Genomic DNA, 24,042 nt, shown 5'->3' with positions numbered 1-24,042 from the left:
TGTGTGTGTGTGTGTGTGTGTGTTGTTGCTGAAGGATAGGTGTGATGTGTGTGTGTGTGTGTGTGTGTGTGTGCGGTATGTTTGTTTTGCTGAAGGACAGGTGTGTGTGTGTGTGTGTGTGTGTGTGTGTGTGTGTGTGTGTGTGGTATGTTTTTTTAGTTGCTGAAGGACAGGTGTGATGTGTGTGTATGGTATATTTGTATTGCTGAAGAACAGGTGTTGTTTGTGTGTTATTGAAGGACAGATGTAATGTTTGTGTAGTTGCTGAAGGACAGATGTTGTGTGGGTGTGTGTTGTTCATTTGTCTTGCTGAAGGACAGGTGTGATGTGTGTGGTATGTTTGTGTTGCTGAAGGACAGGTGTGATATGTGTGTGTGGTTCGTTTGTCTTGCTGAAGGACAGGTGCGATGTGTGTGGTATGGTTGTGTAGTTGCTGAAGGACAGGTGTGATGTGCGTGTGTGTGTGTGTGTGTGTGTGTGTGTGTGTAGTATGCTTGTGTACTTGCTGAAGGACAGGTGTGATGTGTGTATGTGTGTGTGTGTGTAGTTGCTGAAGGACAGGTGTGTGTGTGTGTGTGTGTGTGTGTGTGTGTGTGTGTGTGTGGTATGTTTGTGTAGTTGCTGAAGAACAGTTGTTGTTTGTGTGTTATTGATGGACAGATGTAATGTTTGTGTAGTTGCTGAAGGACAGGTGTGGTGTGTGTGTGGGGGTGTGTGTTGTTCGTTTGTCTTGCTAAAGGACAGGTGTGTGTGTGTGTGTGTGTGTGTGTGTGTGTGTGCGCGCATGTGGTATGTTTGTCTTGCTGAAGGACAGGTGTGATGTTTGTGTTGCTGAAGGACAGGTGTGATGTGTGTGTGTGTGTGGTATGTGTGTAGTTGCTGAAGGACAGGTGTAATGTGTGTGTGTGTGTGTGTGTGTGTGTGTGTGTGTGTGTGGTATGTTTGTGTAGTTGCTGAAGGACAGGTGTGTGTGTGTGTAGTTGCTGAAGGACAGGTGTGATGTGATGTGTGTGTGTGTGTGTGTGTGTGTGTGTGTGTGTGTGGTATGTTTGTGTAGTTGCTGAAGGACAGGTGTGTGTGTGTGTGTGTGTGTGTGTGTGTGTGTGTGTGTGTGTGTGTTTGTGTGGTATGTTTGTGTAGTTGCTGAAGGACAGGTGTGATGTGATGTGTGTGTGTGTGTGTGTGTGTGTGTGTGTGTGTGTGTGTGTGTGTGTGTGTGTGTGGTATGTTTGTGTAGTTGCTGAAGAACAGTTGTTGTTTGTGTGTTATTGATGGACAGATGTAATGTTTGTGTAGTTGCTGAAGGACAGGTGTGGTGTGTGTGGGGGTGTGTGTGTGGTATGTTTGTGTAGTTGCTGAAGGACAGGTGTGTGTGTGTGTGTGTGTGTGTGTGTTTGTAGTTGCTGAAGGACAGGTGTGGTGTGTGTGTTTGGTATGTTTGTGTAGTTGCTGAAGGACAGGTGTGATTTTTGTGTGTGTGTGTGTGTGTGTGTGTGTGTGTGGTATGTTTGTGTAGTTGCTGAAGAACAGTTGTTGTTTGTGTGTTATTGATGGACAGATGTAATGTTTGTGTAGTTGCTGAAGGACAGGTGTGGTGTGTGTGTGGGGGTGTGTGTGTGGTATGTTTGTGTACTTGCTGAAGGACAGGTGTGTGTGTGTGTGTGTGTGTGTGTGTGTGTGTGTGTGTGTGTGTGTGTGTGTGTATGTGTAGTTACTGGAGGACAGGTGATTCTAATCAAGTGTCCAGTGAGTGCAGGTACCAGGTGGAGTTGATTGGGTAAGAATGTTGTGGGTGTAATTGGTTGTTCTCTAATGTGATTTATTTTCACTATTCAACATCAGGAGGGGGAGTGAGAGAGCAGCAAATTGTTTGTTGTCAGAAGTGGCTGAGGGTTTTCTGGCCCTTAAACATCCCTTCACTGTTGAACTCTTTTGTTTGCTCGTACTATTAAACAGTAAAAACACCCGTTATGTCTCCACCAAGCACTCCCCTTCACTCCTTCACTCTCACCACTCCCCTTCACTCCCCATCACTCCCCATCACTCCCATCACTCCTTCACTCCTTCATTCCCCATCACTCCCATCACTCCATCACTCCTCACTCCTTCTTCCCAGTAGTGTAGGGGGTAGAACAGTGTGGTCTTGCTCACCCACTCCTTCAGGTCAAACCCTCTCAGTTGCTGGTTTCCTGTTCAGTTGTTTTACCTCTTTTGTCCCCTTCCCTGTTTCACCTCATATGTGTTTGGGTCCATCTAGGAGGTCCTGCTTACCTGAACAGGTGGGACAGTCCAGTTCTGTGATACTGACACTATAGTAAAGCAATAGTGGTGGTTCTGGTCTCATTAGTAATGGTGTAACAGTCCAGTTCTGTGATACTGACACTATAGTAAAGCAATAATGGTGGTTCTGGTGTTATTAGTTTTAGAAACTGTTACATGCAGGTGGATGAGACGTCAGGATACAATTGCTGAGGACATTTATTAGGCCACAGGAATCACTGTCATAACAGGAAGAACCACACAGGACACAGGCAGACTGGGGTAATAGAGAACCACACAGGACACAGACAGACTGGGGTAATAAAGAACTGCACAGGTCACAGACAGACTGGTGTAATAAATACATTATAGAAAGGGGAAGTTTAGCTAGTACCATCTACCATATCAGTTAACTCCATCCACTTTTATTGTGGAGTCTGTGGTACTGGAGACCCCCAGCCATACCACACAATGTCAGAGGGAAGGAACATTCCTTCATCTTTCTAACCACAAAGATGGTGCAGTCCTCCCTGACACAATCTGCAAGAATCATTTCCCATCTCCTACTGCTTAAAACCATCACAAAAGAATAAGTCAAAAAATGTTTTTAGAGAAATGGTTTCTAAAGATCAAATCAAACAGATGTGTTGTATAAGTGGGCAGTTTTCAGCTTTATAAGAAAAGCTAATTTTGTAAATGCCAAAGTGAAAGATTTTTGGACACAGTATGGAACAAGTGATGAAAGAGGAGTTAAATTGGCTTAGAAATGTTAAAGCTTTAATTGTTAGTAAGGAAAGTTGTTAGTGGTTCATGGTCTGAGCAGTGTGCAGTGGTGTGACTGACACCCCTCACCTCCTGACTCTCTCTGGGTCTGATCTGATGTCTGGCTGATGTGTGACTGATTCCCAATACAGCGGCACATAGATTCTGCACCAGAGCAACATGTAAATAAACTAAACGTGTTTTAATACTGTAAACAGGTTTCATGATGTGTATCATACAAACACATAACATTTAAAGTATTCATAAATGATCCGCAGCTGATCTCAGAACTGTGTTGGTTTTGTAGCACCACAGCAGGTTCAGTAAGATGAGGAACAGGACCAAACTCAGTCCCACAGCCAAACCAACCAGGCCAAGAGAGGAGGAATTACCATCTGAACTCATGGGAACTGAACAAAGCACATAAATCACAAAATGATTTGTTACATGTTTGATCCATTCCCTCTTTTAAATTGGTTGTTAAGAAACATTTAAATTCACTGTTTTTTGACCTCTGAGACCCAGCTGTGTGGTGACTCTCCTCTCTCTGGGTGTTTACAGTAGTAGACACCCTCATCTGACTTTGAGACAGTACGGATGGTCATTTCTCCTGCAGTCTGGGTCTGGATGAGTGATCCATCTTTATATAAATCAGATCTGAGGTGTGATGTGATAGTGGGGTGAAGTAAACAGTGTAGAGTCAGAGGATCTCCCTCAGTCACAGGATGGACAAACTCTCCAGAATCACACCACCATCTAGACGAGAGAAAACACTTTACTCATCTATTACAGAGAGAAGGATTCCAGCATGAACACTGAGTATTACTTAACAGGTTTGGGACACAGAATATAAATACAATACACCCAATCTTTGGAAAGTAGAATAATGTCACACACACACACACAACTGTTAGACAGCTTTCTTTATTAACCCTCACCCTGGTTCTTGGTCAGTATCTGATAGTGTCCACAGCCTGTCAGGCTTCACCCCTGATTATCCTGCCTGCTGCCCCACAGCCGCTCTGTTACACCTCTCTCTCTCTCTCTCTCTCTCTCTGTTCTGTTGCCCTCTGTGTGGATGGGGTGCATATAATTGTTTATGTTCCAGTGTTCATTTTCTTGTGTTCATTTCCCAGTATCTGTATCTGATAGTGTCCACAGCCTGTCAGGCTTCACCCCTGATTATCCTGCCTGCTGCCCCACAGCCGCTCTGTTACACCTCTCTCTCTCTCTCTCTCTGTTCTGTTGCCCTCTGTGTGGATGGGGTGCATATAATTGTTTATGTTCCAGTGTTCATTTTCTTGTGTTCATTTCCCAGTATCTGGTGAAGCACCCTTCACATAAACATTATTCTTCATCACCAGAGTGAGGGCCAGGGGCAGCTTCTCTGGTTATTCTGCTCTACTGTCAGTACAGTGTTTGGGTTGAAGCCATGTATCACATCATCATCAGCATCATGTACACAACCATGAATTTAACTTGGATTAATGTTTATAAACTGTAGATTATCCATTAAAGTCTTTGTTTTGTTTGTCCACAGTGACCAGAAGAAGCCTGTAAACATTTCTAAAGAAAAGCTGGAGTCAGTGTTCAAGGTGTGTAAGTGTGTGTGTGTGTGTGTGTGTGTGTATATGTGTGTGTATATGTGTGTGTGTGTGTGTGTGTGTGTGTGTGTGTGTGTGTGAGGGGGAAGGGTCTTTATCGTTGGAGTGTGTTTAGATCACAGATCATGATGAGACTCTGTGGTTTACTGGTTCATGCTTTACTTTAATGGCTTTTTGTAATTTAACTGATAATGAACAAAACTCAAACTTCACAAACTATTATAACTTTATAAAATTAACTAATATTTAAACTTTAAGATACAGCCCAGTTAATGTGATGCTTATGTTCTTTTATAAACCATATTGTGCACATGACCATCCAATCCCCCTCAGTTCAGCCCTCTCATGTTTAATGGATCATCCTGTGTTAAAATCATCTGTATATGACACTAGTTTTACTGATGCTGTTTATTCAGGAGCTGGAGGACAAAATCATCTCTCTGGTGAAGAATGAGCTGAAGAGATTTAAGAATCTACTGAGCTCAGATTACCCAGCATGCACTGAGAGACAGGTGGAGGATGAGGAGGATCAAAGCAGTGTCAGAGAGGGGGCGCTGGAGATCACACTGCACGTCCTGAGGAAGATGAACCAGACAGACCTCGCTAACACACTAAACACACTACTGACCAGTAAGAGCTCTGGGTCATGACATTATTACATTTAGCAGGTGCTTTTATTGAAGAAAAAAAAATTGTGAGTACAATTCAAGCATTTGAGGGTTAAGGCAGTGGCAACAGTGGCAACTTTGTAGTGGTGGGGCTTGAACTGACAACCTTCTGATTGTTAGTACAGCACATTAACTGCTGGACTATGTGTCATGTGTTTGCAGAATGCTGTTTTGAGGATACATTGTTATTCTTTAGGGCTGAGATTTAGTTTGACCAATGAGATTTGAGCACAAATCACTGGTAGATGTCTTTCTTTCTATGTCCACATACACCCCCCCCCCCCCCCCCCCCCCGAGTATCAGAGTATCAGAGTAATCACCATCAAGTTTACTCACAAGTGGAATAGTTCAAGTGGTCATACACCAGTGATCAGACCTCAAACCAGCCCATCTAACCATAAACTCAAACCAAAACCTAATCCTAACTCTCACCCTGACCCTAATCCTGACTCAAACCCTATCCGAAATCCAGTTAAAATCCAGCTGTCAACTTCATGTCTATGACATCTTGTTGAGGATGTATTATTCTTGCTATATGTTCTCAAGTTCACACCTGCAGATATGAGCTTTGATACTCCAAATAAAGTGAAAAGATGCTGAATTCATCAGATTATAAACAGATTTTATTTAAAGAGTTAATTAAAACACTACTGAATTAATTAATCTACTGAATGTCTTCAGATGCTTCACTTCTGTTACATCACTGATGTATTACTGAGGGTCTTGTGAGCGTTTATTTAATGTTAAAAGCATCACTTAAAAGAAAGTGTCACTTTATTCTTTGGAACTGAGATTAGAACACAGGTCCTACCTCACAGATCACATTAGAACACAGGTCCTACCTCACAGATCACATTAGAACAGAGGTCCTACCTCACAGATCACATTAGAACACAGGTCCTATCTCACAGATCATATTAGAACACAGGTCCTATCTCACAGATCACATTAGAACACAGGTCCTACCTCACAGATCACATTAGAACACAGGTCCTATTTCACAGATCACATTAGAACACAGGTCCTACCTCACAGATCACATTGGAACACAGGTCCTATCTCACAGATCACATTAGAACACAGGTCCTATCTCACAGATCACATTGGAACACAGGTCCTATCTCACAGATCACATTAGAACACAGGTCCTATCTCACAGATCACATTAGAACACAGGTCCTATCTCACAGATCACATTAGAACACAGGTCCTACCTCACAGATCACATTACAACAAAGGTCCTACCTCACAGATCACATTGGAACACAGGTCCTACCTCACAGATCACATTAGAACACAGGTCCTATCTCACAGATCACATTAGAACACAGGTCCTACCTCACAGATTACATTAGAACACAGGTCCTATCTCACAGATCACATTGGAACACAGGTCCTATCTCACAGATCACATTGGAACACAGGTCCTATCTCACAGATCACATTAGAACACAGGTCCTACCTCACAGATCACATTAGAACACAGGTCCTATCTCACAGATCACATTAGAACACAGGTTCTACCTCACAGATCACATTAGAACACAGGTCCTATCTCACAGATCACATTAGAACACAGGTCCTATCTCACAGATCACATTAGAACACAGATCACAGATCACATTAGAACACAGGTCCTATTTCACAGATCACATTAGAACACAGTTCCTATCTCACAGATCACATTAGAACACAGGTCCTATCTCACAGATCACATTAGAACACAGATCACAGATCACATTAGAACACAGGTCCTACCTCACAGATCACATTAGAACACAGGTCCTACCTCACAGATCACATTAGAACACAGGTCCTATCTCACAGATCACATTAGAACACAGGTTCTACCTCACAGATCACATTAGAACACAGGTCCTATCTCACAGATCACATTAGAACACAGGTCCTATCTCACAGATCACATTAGAACACAGATCGCAGATCACATTAGAACACAGGTCCTATTTCACAGATCACATTAGAACACAGTTCCTATCTCACAGATCACATTAGAACACAGGTCCTATCTCACAGATCACATTAGTACACAGGTCCTATCTCACAGATCAGATTAGAACACAGGTCCTATCTCACAGATCAGATTAGAACACAGGTCCTATCTCACAGATCACATTAGAACACAGGTCCTACCTCACAGATCACATTAGAACACAGGTCCTATCTCACAGATCACATTAGAACACAGATCACAGATCACATTAGAACACGGGTCCTACCTCACAGATCACATTAGAACACAGGTCCTATCTCACAGATCACATTAGAACACAGGTCCTATCTCACAGATCACATTAGAACACAGATCACAGATCACATTAGAACACAGGTCCTATTTCACAGATCACATTAGAACACAGTTCCTATCTCACAGATCACATTAGAACACAGGTCCTATCTCACAGATCACATTAGAACACAGGTCCTGTCTCACAGATCACATTAGAACACAGGTCCTATCTCACAGATCACATTAGAACACAGGTCCTACCTCACAGATCACATTAGAACACAGGTCCTATCTCACAGATCACATTAGAACACAGGTCCTATCTCACAGATCGCATTAGAACACAGGTCCTATCTCACAGATCACAGGTTGTCCCCCCCCCCCCTTGTCCAGTCTGGGTTGTAGATCTCCTCAGTCAGGTGATGGTTACCAGTGTGTGTGGTGGAACCTCAACTGGTTTTAAACTACTGACCATTTGGTGTTATTGATGACCAATAAATATTATCAATAAAATAATGTATAATACAATGTCTGTTAATCTTGAAATCTAAGGCTGTCAGTCCTTGAATTGACTAAGATTTACCACTGGAAGTTTCATGCCCAATCTAGCAGGAATAAACAATCTATTTATAACAATCTGTTTATCTCTTTTCCTGTAACTCCTGTAATGAGTCTTTTATGAATGAATCTGAATCTAAAAGAGATTAGCATGTGTTCTGTTGTCTTCCTCTTTTATCAGAACTGGCCCCTGCTTGCCACAGAAAGCTCAAATCCAAACTGAGGGACAGATGTCAGAAGATTCATGAAGGAATCTCACAGCAGGGAACCACAGCACTTCTGAATGAGATCTACACAGAGCTCTACATCACAGAGGGAGGGAGTGGAGAGGTCAATAATGAGCATGAGGTGAGACAGATTGAGGCAGCATCCAGGAGAACAGCAACACAGGAGACACCCATCAAATGCAGTGACATCTTTAGACCCTTACCAGAACAAGACAAAGCCATCAGAACTGTGCTGACTAAAGGAGTGGCTGGAATTGGCAAAACAGTCTCTGTGCAGAAGTTCATACTAGACTGGTCTGAAGGAAACATAATTCAGGATGTTCTCTTAATATTCCCACTTCCTTTTAGGGAGCTGAATTTGATGAAGGAGAAAAAGTTCAGTCTGGTGGAGCTTCTTCATTGCTTTTTCCCAGAAACATGTGAATTAAAACCTAAACATTATACCAGCTACAAAATTCTGTTCATCTTTGATGGTCTGGATGAGTGTAGACTTCCTCTAGATTTCCAGAACAATGAGAGATTGAGGGATGTAACAGAATCAACCTCAGTGGATGTGCTGCTGACAAACCTCATCAAGGGGAATCTGCTTCCCTCTGCTCTCCTCTGGATAACCTCTCGACCAGCAGCAGCCAATCAGATCCCTCCTGAGTGTGTTGACCAGGTAACAGAGGTAAGAGGGTTCAGTGAACCACAGAAAGAGGAATATTTCAGGAAGAGAATCAGTGATCAGAGCCTGGCCAATAGAATCATCACACACATGAAGTCGTCAAAAAGCCTCTACATCATGTGCCACATTCCAGTCTTCTGTTGGATTGCAGCCACTGTTTTAGAGAGAATGTTGGGTGAAGCAGAGAGTGGTGAGATCCCCAAGACTCTGACTCAGGTGTTCACACACTTCCTGATCTTTCAACTCAGACACAAAGACCAAAAGTATGGACGAAGTATGAAAGGACAAAAAAGGACTCACCCACATCACATGAGAAAAAATGTTTTGGCACTGGGAAAACTGGCTTTCCAACAGCTAGAAAAAGGCAACCTGATCTTCTATGAGGAAGACCTGAGAAACTGTGGCATTGGTGTCAGAGAAATATCAGTGTATTCAGGAAGGTGCACTCAGATCTTCAGAGAGGAGTTTGAGCTACAGCTGGGGAAGGTGTTTAGCTTTGTACATCTGAGTGTTCAGGAGTTTCTGGCTGCTGTATATGTGTTTATTTCCTTAATCTCCACCAACACCAATGTGCTGCAACAGCAACACCCTGAAATGGTCAAAACCCCAATGTCTGTCTTCCTCAACAGTGCAGTGGACAAGGCCTTACAGAGTCAAAATGGACACCTGGACCTTTTCCTTCGCTTCCTTCTGGGTCTCTCACTGGAGTCCAATCAGACTCTCTTACGAGACCTACTGACACAGACAGGAAGCAGCTCTCCCAGCAAAGAGGAAACAGTCAAGTACATCAAGGAGAAGATCAGTGACAGTTCCTCTACAGAGAAATCCATCAATCTGTTCCACTGTCTGAATGAACTGAATGATCATTCTCTAGTGCAGGAAGTCCAAACATACCTGAGCAGAGGAAGTATCAGTGGTCTCCATGGAGCCAGACTGTCTCCTGCTCAGTGGTCAGCTCTGGTGTTTGTGTTGCTGAACTCAGAAGAGGAGCCGGATGAGTTTGACCTGAGGAAATATGACCCATCAGAGGAATGTCTGCTGAGAATGCTGCCAGTGGTCAAAGTATCCAGAAAAGCCATGTGAGTATTTTCATTTAGAGATGAACAGTGGGTGTAGCAGGCAGTGGATGTTCTTGACTCAGAAGGTCTTCTATGAAAAATGAAAAGGAGAGAGAGAACATTAGACAGAGAAGGATAGAGAGATCCTATATTAAAGCACATGTAGGTGATTGAAGGCTCCAACACCAGGTGCTTAAGTTAAACCATAAAGTTGTGGAACATTGGAATGTAGTAACACTGTCCAGTGATTAATTAGTTTAAATGTATTAATGATGGTTAAATGATATTTGATGTCATGGGTAGTTGTGTGTCTGTGTGTTGAGAATGGTCCTACATTTAAAACAGTGGCCAACAGTGTTTATAGTTCACACTCTTAGTGAAACAGACAGAAAATGTGCTGCAGTGTAACATACAGAAGTGTTCAAGTACGAACTATCAGTGTGTACACGCGCACGCACACACACACACACACACACACACACACACACACCAACCACACCACACCACCCAGTGTAACATACAAAACGGTTCAAATATGAACTATCAGTTCAGCTTTCTGATTAACATTACAGTTCAACCACTACTGACCAATACAGAGAAAAGTGCACAAGGATGAGCATGACCAATGTATACACATGCGCGCGCACACACACACACACACATATATATTTCACACTGATGGCAGTTTTCAAATTTTATCACAGGTTTTCTTTAGAGCCGATGATGGTTATTGGGCACATTATAAAGGTGTAGGTGTTAATATGACTTCATCTGAAACATTTTCATTGTTTAAATATTTTACCAAGGCAATTTGTCATAATCTAGTTGTAAATAGATTTAAGTCAAAATAAACTAACATCATTAACAGCAACTGATTCCAGTACTATACCTTCAGCTCTGTGTGATTGAGGTACTTGACATTTAATTAGAAGGTTGCTGGTTCAAGCCCCACCACTGCCGAGTTGCCACTGTTGGGCCCCTGAGCAAGACCCTTAACCCTCAATTGCTCAAGTTGTCATAATTGTAAGATGCTTTGGATAAAAGCGTCAGCTAAATGCCATAAATGTAAAATGATGAGTGTAGCATGCAGTGACATTCACAGCTCTGTGTGATCAGTGTAACATGCAGTGAGTCTCCCAGAAGCTAATGCTGTTACTACTGTCACTCACCTAAAACTGTAGCAGGTTACTGCTGTTGCTCACATACAGTGGGACCAATATCTCAGACCACTAGTGAAAATGATTGTTTTGCATTTCTCTCAAGTTTAATACAATGCTTTTCTTTACAAATCATATCATCAGCATAATTTGAGTGAACAGTTGAAAGTTTTTTCTTGAATTTCAGAAAGTGTTAGTATTTGGCTCTACTCAAATGCATATAAGCACAGTTGTGAAACTGACCGTATCAGTTCTTTTGTACAAAAAGTCAGATGTGCTTGAGTCCTCACACAAGCAGTGCAGGAGAAGTGAGTCAGTTCTGATCCAACTGAAACATGTGAACGGTCCTCTTCTCCCCAGTATTTTACTGCACACATACAGTCCATGAAGGACAAACTCCAGGGACACATTTCATGTCAACAGCAGACATGAGATAGTTGCCTCACACACACTTAACTGACTGATGGGGTCTGCCTCACACACACCTGACTGACTGATGGGGTCTGCCTCACACACACCTGACTGACTGATGGGGTCTACCTAACACACACCTGACTGACTGATGGGGTCTGCCTCACACACACCTGACTGACTGATGGGGTCTGCCTCACACACACCTGACTGACTGATGGGGTCTGCCTCACACACACCTCACTGACTGATGGGGTCTGCCTCATACACACCTGACTGACTGATGGGGTCTGCCTCACACACACCTGACTGATTGATGGGCTCCTTGACTTCAGCTATTAAGCCTCCAGGATTCTCGGTGCACCACACAGACAGAACTCAGGACCTCACTGGGAAAAGCAAAGGCAGAGGAGAATGTTTCATGATCAGTGACTCATAGTGTGAGCACAGGAATGTAAACACTAGTAAAAGATTCTGCTCTCTGCATTCTGTCCATTCCTCCATAATCACTACTGCAGTGTTCATCCCACCATCATTACTACTGCAGTGTTCATACACTAATATTCACTACTGCAGTGTTCATTATTCCATAGTCACTACTGCAGTGTTTATTTCTCCATAATAAATACTACAGTGATTATTCTAAAATAATCAATACAGTGGTGTTTATCCCTCCATAATCACTACTGCATTGTTCATTCCAACATAATCAATACTGCAGTGTTTATTCCTCCATAATCACTACTGCAGTGTTTATTCCTCCATAATCAATACCGCAGTGTTTATTCCTCCATAAACACTACTCTGCATGTCTTCCAACAATATTTTCTGTTTGTATATTAGTGTGTTTGTATTTGTGAAACATTGAATGATATCTATGTTCTTCTGTTTCCAATTATGGTGGTAGGGGTGGGATATTTTGATATTTGGACTGATTATGGTAACTGCCATTCACTGACTTATGAACCAACCATCCATTATTTGGTCACCTGTCTTAGGTTGCTAATGAATGTTATTTGTCATGTCCATTTTGTCTTTGATGAAGACACAGTAGTGTTGAAATGCTGCTGTGTTTGTAAAATTAAAAGGCTGAAAAACCATCAGTGTGTTCCAGACCTTTCTAGCTCTTCTTTACATTGTTATTAGCAGTTCAGATCTTTTAATTCATCATCCTCTGATTGAACTACATTATTTACTGTATTTACTCTTTTACAGACTATCTGGCTGTGGTCTCACGGAAGAGTCTTGCAAATCTCTCACATCAGTTCTACAAACAGAAAACTCACTGAGAGAGCTGGAGATGAATAATAATGACCTGCAGAATTCAGGAGTGGAGCAGCTCTGTGCTGGACTGAAGAGTTCACACTGTAAACTGGAGATTCTCAGGTGAGTTTCTGTGACTATTTTTGAATGTAAATAAAGAGGCATTTTAAAAAGGTCAGTGTCAACTCCCTTATAGTACAGTATTAAACAAACATTGCCAGATAAGGCAATGCAAGGAAATATACATTTTTATATTATGTTATAAAGTTCTCTTCTCTAAATATTTCTAAATATAGTTTTCTGTTGAAACCTCGCTGCATTTCATTAAATGACCACACTGTGGAGACAAAGAGTTACATTTGTGATGCATAAGCAGATATTCAAGTCTAGAAGGGAAATATAACATTGTAAAGAGGAGACACAGATGAGTCCTTGTCCACGTGTACAGGTGTATTTATTACAATGCTGCTTCAGCTAGGCGCTTTGGCATTTTGTCCACAAGCTGCATTTTTGGTCACCTGAGCGCAGAAATTTAGCAAAATGTCTTACAGGATGAATATATTCAGAAACTCCCAACAATAGTGTTGTAAAATGAAGTGTTCTAATGTAAGATTTTCACTGAGTGATTTTATCTAGTTTATGTATGGAAACACTGTAAACATCAGTCATTCTAATCTCTCTGCAAATACAAGCCCTTAAAATCTTAATTAAAACATTTAAAGCTGAACTATTGAGATTCTAGACACATTACAGGACACTTTTACAATCACATGATTCCCTTGTGTTTTTGGGTGGGATATTGTCTAAATGTGTGTGTGTGTGTGTGTGTGTGTGTGTGTGTGTGTGTGTGTGGTACCTAGCATGTGTGGTGTTTTGTAATTACATCAGAACTTCAGACATTTCTGACATTTCTGCGTCCATAATTCATTATTTGATACTACAGAATGTAGACACATCAAGAATGATCACCACTTGTAAAATTATAACCACAGGGAGACTTATAACTACTTGTAGTATTAGAACTAAACATAGAATTATAACCACTTGTAGAATTATAACTAAACATAGAATTATAACCACACACACAATTTTTGGAATCTTGAAATACAACCTTTATCAAGGGTATGAATCAAAGAATGGAAGATACTTGTAAGTGATATAAAATATTAAGTGCTGGACAGAAATGAACCTTTCTCAGATAATAATATTTATGTTTATGTAACCCACACCCTTGATTTATTGGTGATGATTCATTCAAAATGTAATCTTATGGGTTAATGAATGACTCCCTTACTGACTTCATGTGATTGTCATAATCTGATAAGGAATTAAACAGTATGTATGTATCTTATTATACACTTAACTTGTGTACCCTGAAATTCCTCTGTGCTGTAAGGCCATTTTAGTGTGTCACCACAAGATGTTCACTGGTCCCATCTGTCCCCCCAGTAAATATGTTCTGCAGGCCTCAACTGGACATTTGGTGCTGAAATTATTTGCCAGCAAACAAGCCAGAGCTCACACTATTTAGTTCAGGATCAATATAACAACTGTTCATACACAGTAAACCAGACCTCACACTGTTTAGTTCAGGGCCAATATGACTACTGTTTATACACAGTAAACCAGACCTCACACTGTTTAGTTCAGGGCCAATATGACTACTGTATATACACAGTAAACCAGACCTCACACTCTTTAGTTCAGGACCAATATGACTACTGTATATACACAGTAAACCAGACCCCACACTGTTTAGTTCAGGGCCAATATAGCTACTGTTTATACACAGTAAACCAGACCTCACACTGTTTAGTTCAGAGCCAGTTGTTTCATTTACTGTTTATAATGCTTCACCTCGATTGAAACGTGTGTGTGTGAGGGAGAGACAGAACTATTATTTGTGTGTGTGTGTGTGTGTTTGTGTGTGTGTGTGAGAGAGAGAGGGAGAGAGAACTTTTATCTGTGTGTGTGCATGAGAGTGAGAGAACTATTATTTGTATGTGTGTGTGTGTGAGAGAGAGAGAGAGAGAGAGAAAGAGAGAAACACAACTATTATCTGTGTGTGTGTGTGTGTGTGTGTGTATGAGAGAGAAATAGAGAGAGAGACAGAGAGAGAGACAGATCTATTATTTGTAAGTGTGAGACAGAACTATTATCTGTGAGTTTGTGTGTGTGTGTGTGTGTGTGTGTGTGTGTGTGTGTGTGTGTGTGTGTGTGTGTGTGAAATAGAGAGAGACAGACAGATCTATTTGTGTGTGTTAGAGAGGCAGAACTATTATCTGTGTGTGACCCCCACTGATGGAATGTGCTCCTCACTGGACCCCTTGCTGTGCTCCTTGTCTTTCTGCTTCCTCCATACAGGAGAACAAACACTGACCACAGAAAATACTTAAAAACACAAGATGTCTGAAGGGCTCAGAAGTTCAGAAACAATAGTGAAGGTGTTTTGCAGGGAAAATATATAAAATACAAATAGTGGGAGAGTCAAGGCACTGCTCTGTTAAAAAAAAAAAAATGTGTAAAACTCTTATTTAATGCATTGTTCATAGCAACACTCTAATACAATGGTTATGCTACAGTTTTAATATGTGTCCAAGCTACATCCCACACAATATAGTAACATGGCCGTCTTTAGGGTTCACAAATTATGAAGAAAATCATCAGTTTTATCTTACAGTGTTTGGCGTGTTGGAGGCAGCCATCTTCAGTTGCTGGTTATTTCAGCTGCAGATGATTAGAGAGAGATACCAACCTTTATACATCCCTGTTATGTGCGAGTGTAGGGGGAGAGACCACAACAGACACTTTATTCTGAGCACAAACCACTATTACTAAAAAGTAATAGAGATCTACAAACATGCCATCTGTCTCTATGGGGAGTATAAGCCAGAATAAAAGCCAAACCCAACACATGCTCCACCCCAAACCTGTCTTCATTAAACATAAGCCATAAGAGGGAAAAGAAAATACAGTAGTAGATGTAACAAGTTCAAATCCACTCAGTGATTGTACAGTAATCTTCTACACCCAAGATATTTTATGTTGATACACACAGCCGCACAATAGACTACACTACCCAACACTGGCACAATGACCTGGGGGAGTTGTTCTAGGACAGAGCCAACTCTGGAAACTGAAGGTACAAATCTGTGTTCTATTAGCATGCCTGAGTTCAGTCTGTCTATTAAATCTAATCAGGCTGCAGTTATGGAGTGTTTGTAGTTTCACTGTAACTGTAGTGTGGTAGCAGCAGGGTGTGTCTGGGTGTGTGTAGGGCACCAGAATGGTCAGAAACAGTATAACACCATTATATGTAGTGAAGATAATATTCCTAATATTTTTCTCAACTAAAACTGGGAGCACACGAAACAGCAGAAAACAGTTTGGTCTAGAAATACAGTAATAACCTTGTGATTGTTGCCCTTGTGTTTTTAGGAAGTCTATGTTGACGTATTAAAAAATGTCAAAAGGTACAATAAAAACACTCCACAAATTTTTAAAATTGTACCATTTGAAAAAAAAATAAAGGTAGTAATAACATGAATATCCAAGAAGCACTTGTATCCAGCAGTAACAGGAATACGAGTACAAATTTCTCAATTTGAGTGACAGTAATTTTATCCAATCACATATGTGGTAGGACGGCCGGGGCGGCAGATTGTTGAATGACGTCATTACAGTAGCCAATAGCATCAGGGGAGCTGTTTTAACTTACTGAGGTGAAGAGAACCGTAGTGGATCATGAAAATGACAGAAAATCTCAAACTGGAATTGGAGGATATTTGCTGCTATGGTGATTTCCAAGAGAAAAGGAAAATACCAGAAAGGGACAGACAAAAAGTAAAAGTAGATGGACTAAGACAGACAGACAAAGCCTGTGTGAGTTTTTCACTGAATCTCTGATCGTCATTCATGGCTAACAGCTAACTAGGTAATGTTAGCAAAGAAAGTCTAGCTATGTTGATTTGTTTAGTTGTTTACTGTTCAGCACAGATATCTAACCAGCTAACAGTCTCAACAATTTGACCAAACCGTCAATAAGCAAGATTGGACTTCTTGTCCTTGCAACAATCAAGTTACAGTCTTTAGGAGAAATGCGGTTGGATCTTCACGTAATTGAGAGCGGGAGGGAGGAGGGTGAGGGTGTGACGGGAGATTTGTCGGGGATGTGATTTATAACATCTGGTGTTCATGAAGTACAGCTGTGTATTAATCAGTCATGTCCCCTACATCAGTTTAAACACATTTAAAGCTTGTAGCTAGGTTACAGGTGGTTACTAGGTTACAGGTGGTCACTAGGTTACAACCGCGATCACGCTATCGCGCTTTAGCGATTCACGGTCAAGTCATCCGCGGTTTAAATTCATTGCGCCTATATGCGCGATTTTACGGTATTTCGCTGCTCACCGCAATCTAACTCTTCCTAAGCAAAGAAACAGACTTGCGTATTTTTAAGAGCTTTGATGGACATGCACGTTTACTACATTTAAAAGTACAAAATACAGTTTATTTGATTGAACTAGTTTAATTGCATAATTACATTAAACACAATTGCTAATATATTTACACATCTTAATAAGCATTGTGGAAAATGCTTTTTCTACATAATGTTTCTCAGAAGGTTATTATAGATCTTGACTGCCAGCTGAAACAGGGGTCATCACTAGTGAAATGTGGCAAATGTGCAGGGCAGGAGAACTCCAGGGCTGAAATATTCCACTGCCAATTGAATGGTGGCCCTTGTCCATCACCAGATCATTAATAAATCTGTATTGAAGTTTTACATATTTTTCTGAATTTTAACAAAATGCAAAAACAGTTCCACTACCACATGTGAGTAGAAGCCCTTGACTATTAGCAGAGTAAGTTTGGACACTCACTGTACAATGTCTTCATAAATCCATATTAAAGTCAAACTACCTTTAGGCAAAATAATGCACTCATTTTGTATAGACTGAATTTGCAGAGTATCAGCAGAGTACGTTTGGACAGATTTCACTCTACTATTTTTCATAAACTCCTATTAAAATAATAATACCTTTGGGTGAATTCATGTTTCATTCAGGTTGATTTTGGATATCTATTTCTCAGAAATGTCCTATAAAGCCAAGACAGTTCCATGACCACATAAGAGTACATTTATATTTACTTTTACAGCATTTGGCAGATGCTTTTATCCAGAGTGACTTACATTGTAATATTTAGTGTATCTACTGTAGACTATATTGTATTGTCAGTTGTATCTACTTGCAGTCTAGCTATCTGTAATCTTGAGGACACTTGTGAAAGTCTGGCATCAGCTTTGCAACTTCCAAAAAAAGTATGCATCGCTTAGGATTCTTAGACTTTATCTCTGAGTCACAGGTCCAGAAATGTGACAGTGTTTTTACTCCTGTTATCACAGCCAGATGTAGAATTCTGCCAAGATTTTACTGGCATCATCTCATACAGTCTGACATGTAACAGTCTAATAAGACCACTGAAATCACACAGTGTAAGTCCAGCTTTGGGGTTCTTCTGATGTAGGTTAATAGTGCACTAGAGTTCTGAAGGGCTGAATAAAAATAAGAGCAAAAATAAACACAGACAGCAGCGATCTGGAGAAGAGTGAACAAAACCATCTACCATGGAGGACGCCGGAGAGAGATGAGAGTGGAGGAACCTCCATTACAGTTACCAGCCTCTCTAGCTGCCCCATGCAGGCTGCTCTGGAAGTGCATCTCACTCTCTGTCTCTCTCTACCTGTTTCCCTCCTTTCTGCAGACTGTCTGGTTGTTTGGTCACAGAGGAAGGCTGTTCTTCTCTGGCTTCAGCTCTGAGGTCAAACCCCTCCCACCTGAAAGAACTGGACCTTACGTACAACCACCCAGGAGAGTCAGGAGTGAAGCTGCTCTCTGCTAGACTGGAGGATCCCCACTGCAGACTGGGCACACTCAGGTATGGAACGTTAGTGTGTGCATGCGTATGTGGGTTTGTTTGTGTGTGCTTACGTGTATGTGTGTGTGTGTGTGTGTGTATGTGTGTGTGTGTGTGTGTGTGTGCGTATGTGTTTCTGTGTTGGTGTCTGTGTGTGTTTATGAAAGAGTGAGAATGAGAAAATAATGAAAACTGAGTCTTCCATTCCTGAGTAGTGCAGTTCCCATATCATACTGTGGTGGCTGGTGAGTTCACTCTCCATCATTCTCCTGTAGAACTGCTGAGTTTTAGTTGACATGCTACATTTCCTCAGCCTCCTCAGGAAGTACAGATGCTGTTCTGTCAGGAGTTTATAAACTCTGTTCCATTTTTTGAGGTTAGTTGTAATTCATTTATGAACCACAGGGTGTCAGTAGCAGCGAGTCGGTTTATGTGTGTAGCGATCGTAGAGTGAGAGAATACAACTCCAAGAGTTCTAGTTATTGTAGTTATTATAGTTATTGTAGTTATTATAGCCGTGCTAATGCAGTTGTCTGCGTACATCTCATACCTTTTGAAAACATTGTGGTTGGGTGTAGTTTATTGTATTGTTATTTGTAATCACAGATCATTATTTGGTGGATAATGTTATTCTCTGTGAAGTTTGCTGCATTGTGTTTTGTGTATATCGGTACTTGTTGTGGCTGGCTTGTTGTTGATTTGTCTTTCATGTGATTCAGTTTCACGTTTCCTCCTGTTGTCAATAAAACTGTGAACAAGAGCTGAACATTTTCAGAGTTCTGATGTCAGGAGAGTGTTAACCTGCAGGTCATGCTGGGTATCGTACATAAACAGAGGACACAGCAGATACTGTTGGGATTTCTTTATGATGTGGTGTTTGTTGTAGGTCCAGGTGAGGTCCTCACTGATGTGGGGGGTGTGTTGTAGGTCCAGGTGAGGTCCTCACTGATGTGGGGTGTGTATGTTGTAGGTCCAGGTGAGGTCCTCACTGATGTGGTGTGTGTGTGTTGTAGGTCCAGGTGAGGTCCTCACTGATGTGGAGTGTGTGTTGTAGGTCCAGGTGAGGTCTTCACTGATGTGGGGTGTGTGTGTTGTAGGTCCAGGTGAGGTCCTCACTGATGTGGGGTGTGTGTGTTGTAGGTCCAGGTGAGGTCCTCACTGATGTGGGGTGTGTGTGTTGTAGGACCAGGTGATGTCCTCACTGATGTGGGGTGTGTTGTAGGTCCAGGTGAGGTCCTCACTGATGTGAACTCCAGGAAGGTGAAGGAGTTCACCTCCATCTCTCCTGTCTGTAGTGGTGTGTGCTGTTGCTTCTCCTTCCTCCTTGGGTCAACAATCATCTTCTTGGTCTTGTCTGCATTCAGGGAGAGATTGTTATCATGACACCATGTCACCATGTCTGTCACCTCCCTCCTGTATGCTGTCTCATCCAGTGATCAGTCAAACCAGTTTGATGATGCTGGTGTTATACTGGGCGGCCACACAGTCCTGGGGGGTCCCAGAGTTCTCAGTCCTTGTGCTGGATGTACATTGCCAGTTCTGACTGACTGATTCTGTCTGTTAGAAAGTTCAGCCCCATTTACAGAAGGAGGGTGTGAGTCCAGTGGTGAGTGTTTCAGTCAGTTTGGTTGGGGTGACTGTGTTGACTGCTGAGCTGTAATCAGTGAACAGCACTGGAACATAACTGTCCATGTCCTCCAGATGTGTGAGAGACGTGTGGATGTCAGTGCTGACAGTGTCCTCGGTGCACTGGTTCTGGTGGGCTGTAAACTGGTGGGGTCCTCTGGACAATAACGGACATTACAGTAGTAAGAATATAGACAATAAGGAGCAGAATAAGTAGTGAGATGGAGAAAAATAAATAAAGAAATATGGAACAATAAGCAATTAATGTCTAGTGTGGTTTTCTAGAAGTCCTTGTCTGGTCCCGACGGTGTGCACTTGACCGAAACTCTTCCTGTATGAGATCATCCATGAAGGGCAGCGGGGAAGTAGCTGTGTGGGGTGGAGGTGTGGGGGGCTACAACAGGGGGCATCATGGGGTGGTGGGAGGAGCCATGGCAGCTGAGACAGTAACGTCATGACATCAGGGGTAGGTGAACCTCAGCAGACAGAGAGACTAGATTATTAGACATGTCCAGGTAGAGGGTGTGTAAATTAGGAAACTATGATGTGTAAAGATGGACTGTGGCAGATGTAGCTGTGGCAGCACAGCTAAAAGGAACCACAGGCATGATCAACACTCCACCGCTCTCAGTCAACAAACTAGAGAGACAAAAGAGAGGTGAAGTGACAACATCATCACATCCCAGTTTACCAGAACTCTCAATGCCCAGAACGATGTGTGTGTCTGAAATGGAGAGAGAGAGCGAGAACTATTATCTGTGTGTGTTTGTGTGAGAGAGAGACAGAACTATTATCTGTGTGTGTTTGTGTGAGAGAGAGACAGAACTATTATCTGTGTGTGTTTGTGTGAGAGAGAGACAGAACTATTATCTGTGTGTGTGTGTGTGAGAGAAAGAGAGAGAGAGACAGAACTATTATCTGTGTGAGAGAGAGAGCGAGAGAGAGACAGAACTATTATCTGTGTGTGTGTGTGTGTGTGTGTGTGTGTGTGTGAGACAGAGATATATAGAGAGAGACAGAACTATTATCTGTGTGTGAGAGAGAGAGAGACAGAACTATTATCTGTGTGTGAGAGAGAGAGAGAGAGAGAACTAATATCTGTGTGTGAGAGAGAGAGAGAGAGAGAGAGAACTATTATCTGTGTGTGAGAGAGAGAGAGACAGAACTATTATCTGTGTGTGTGTGAGAGAGAGAGATAACTATTATCGGTGTGTGAGACAACGAGAGAGAGCAACAAAACTGTTGTGTGATAGAGAGAGAGGGAGAGAGATAGAGAACTATTACCTGTGTGTGAGAGAGAAATAGAGAGAGAGAACTATTATCTGTGTGAGAGAGAGATAGAGAGAGAGAGAGAGACAGAACTATTATCTGTGTGTGAGACAGAGAGAGAGACAGAAATATTATCTGTGTGTGTGTGAGAGAGAGACAGAACTATTATCAGAGAGAGAGAGAGACAGAACTATTATCTGTGTGTGAGAGAGAGAGAGAGAGAGAGAGAGAGAGAGAGAGACAGAACTATTATCTGTGTGAGCCCGAGAGAGAGAGAGAGAGAGAGAGAGAGAGAGAGACAGAACTATTATCTGTGTGAGCCCGAGAGAGAGAGAGAGAGAGAGAGAGAGAGAGAGAGACAGAACTATTATCTGTGTGAGCCCGAGAGAGAGAGAGAGAGAGAGAGAGAAAGAGAGAGAGAGAGAGAGAGAACTATTATCTGTGTGTGAGAGAGAAAGAGAGAGAGACAGAACTATTATCCGAGAGAGAGAGAGAGACAGAACTATTATCTGTGTGAGAGAGAGAGAGAGAGAGAGAGAGAGAGAGAGAGAGAGAGAGAGAGAGACAGAACTATTATCCATGTGAGAGAGAGAGAGAGAGAGAGACAGAACTATTATCCGAGAGAGAGAGAGAGAGACAGAACTATTATCTGTGTGTGAGAGAGAGAGAGAGAGAGAGAGAGAGACAGAACTATTATCTGTGTGTGTGTGAGAGAGAGAGAGAGAGACAGAACTATTATCTGTGTGTGTGTGTGAGAGAGAGAGACAGAACTATTATCTGTGTGAGAGAGAGAGAGAGAGACAGAACTATTATCCGTGTGATAGAGAGACAGAACTATTATCTGTGTGAGAGAGAGAGAGAGAGAGACAGAACTATTATGTGTGTGTGAGACAGAGAGAGAGATACAGAACTATTATGTGTGTGAGAGACAAATAGAGAGAGCGACAGAACTATTATGTTTGTGAGAGAGAGAGAGAGAGAGAGAGAGAGACAGAACTATTATTTGTGTGTGAGACAGAGAGAGAGCGACAGAACTATTATCTGTGTGTGAGACAGAGAGAGAGAGCGACAGAACTATTATCTCTGTGTGTGTGAGAGAGAGAGAGACAGAACTATTATCTGTGAGACAGAGAGAGAGAGAGAGAGAGAGAGACAGAACTATTATCTGTGAGACAGAGAGAGAGAGAGACAGAACTATTATCTGTGAGAGAGAGAGAGAGAGAGCGACAGAACTATTATCTGTGTGTGAGACAGAGAGAGAGCGCGACAGAACTATTATCTCTGTTTGTGAGAGAGAGAGAGAGAGACAGACAGAACTATTATCTGTGTGTGTGTGAGAGAGAGAGAGAGAACTATTATCCGTGTGAGAGAGAGAGAGAGAGAGAGAGAGAGAGAGAGACAGAACTATTATCTGTGTGTGTGTGAGAGAGAGAGAGAGAGAGAGACAGAACTATTATCTTTGTGTGAGAGAGAGAGACAGAACTATTATCTGTGAGAGAGAGAGAGAGAGAGAGAGAGAGAGACAGAACTATTATCTGTGTGATTGTGAGAGAGAGAGAGAGAGAGAGAGAGAACTATTATCCGTGTGAGAGAGAGAGAGAGACAGAACTATTATCTGTGTGTGTGAGAGAGAGACAGAACTATTATCTGTGTGTGAGACAGAGAGAGAGAGAGAGAGAGAGACAGAACTATTATCCATGTGAGAGAGAGAGAGAGAGAGAGACAGAACTATTATCTGTGTGAGAGAGAGAGAGAGAGAACTATTATCTGTGTGTGAGAGAGAGAGAGAGACAGAACTATTATCTGTGTGAGACTGAGAGAGAGAGACAGAACTATTATCTGTGTGTGAGAGAGAGAGAGACAGAACTATTATCTGTGTGAGAGAGAGATAGAGAGAGAGAGAGAGACAGAACTATTATCTGTGTGTGAGACAGAGAGAGAGACAGAAATATTATCTGTGTGTGTGTGAGAGAGAGAGACAGAACTATTATCGGAGAGAGAGAGAGACAGAACTATTATCTGTGTGAGCCCGAGAGAGAGAGAGAGAGAGAGAGAGAGAGAGAGAGAGAGAGAGAGAGAGAGACAGAACTATTATCTGTGTGAGCCCGAGAGAGAGAGAGAGAGACAGAACTATTATCTGTGTGAGCCCGAGAGAGAGAGAGAGAGAGAGAGAGAGAGAGAACTATTATCTGTGTGATCGAGAGAGAGAGAGAGAGAGAGAGAGAGAGAACTATTATCTGTGTGTGAGAGAGAGAGAGAGAGAGACAGAACTATTATCCATGTGAGAGAGAGAGAGAGAGAGAGAGAGAGACGACTATTATCTGTGTGTGAGAGAGAGAGAGA

The 24,042-nt window shown here is 41.9% G+C and overlaps 1 protein-coding gene across 1 annotated transcript in view; it reads left to right on the top strand.

The window, feature by feature from the left end:
* The window catches only part of LOC145657026 (NLR family CARD domain-containing protein 3-like), a 54,721-nt gene that overhangs the window by 1,455 nt on the left and 29,224 nt on the right, over window positions 1-24,042 (top strand). The window contains exons 3-7 of the mRNA XM_081711264.1: window positions 4,562-4,616; window positions 5,042-5,255; window positions 8,284-10,075; window positions 12,838-13,008; window positions 18,652-18,825. Coding sequence (XP_081567390.1) covers window positions 4,562-4,616; window positions 5,042-5,255; window positions 8,284-10,075; window positions 12,838-13,008; window positions 18,652-18,825 — 2,406 coding nt within the window. The remainder of the gene's footprint in view (window positions 1-4,561; window positions 4,617-5,041; window positions 5,256-8,283; window positions 10,076-12,837; window positions 13,009-18,651; window positions 18,826-24,042) is intronic.

The sequence above is a fragment of the Electrophorus electricus genome, chromosome 1 (genome assembly GCF_041902795.1).
Source record: "Electrophorus electricus isolate QZ-2024a chromosome 1, ASM4190279v1, whole genome shotgun sequence".
In the NCBI taxonomy this organism is placed as follows: domain Eukaryota; kingdom Metazoa; phylum Chordata; class Actinopteri; order Gymnotiformes; family Gymnotidae; genus Electrophorus; species Electrophorus electricus.
This window is presented reverse-complemented; position numbering and strand designations above follow the sequence as displayed.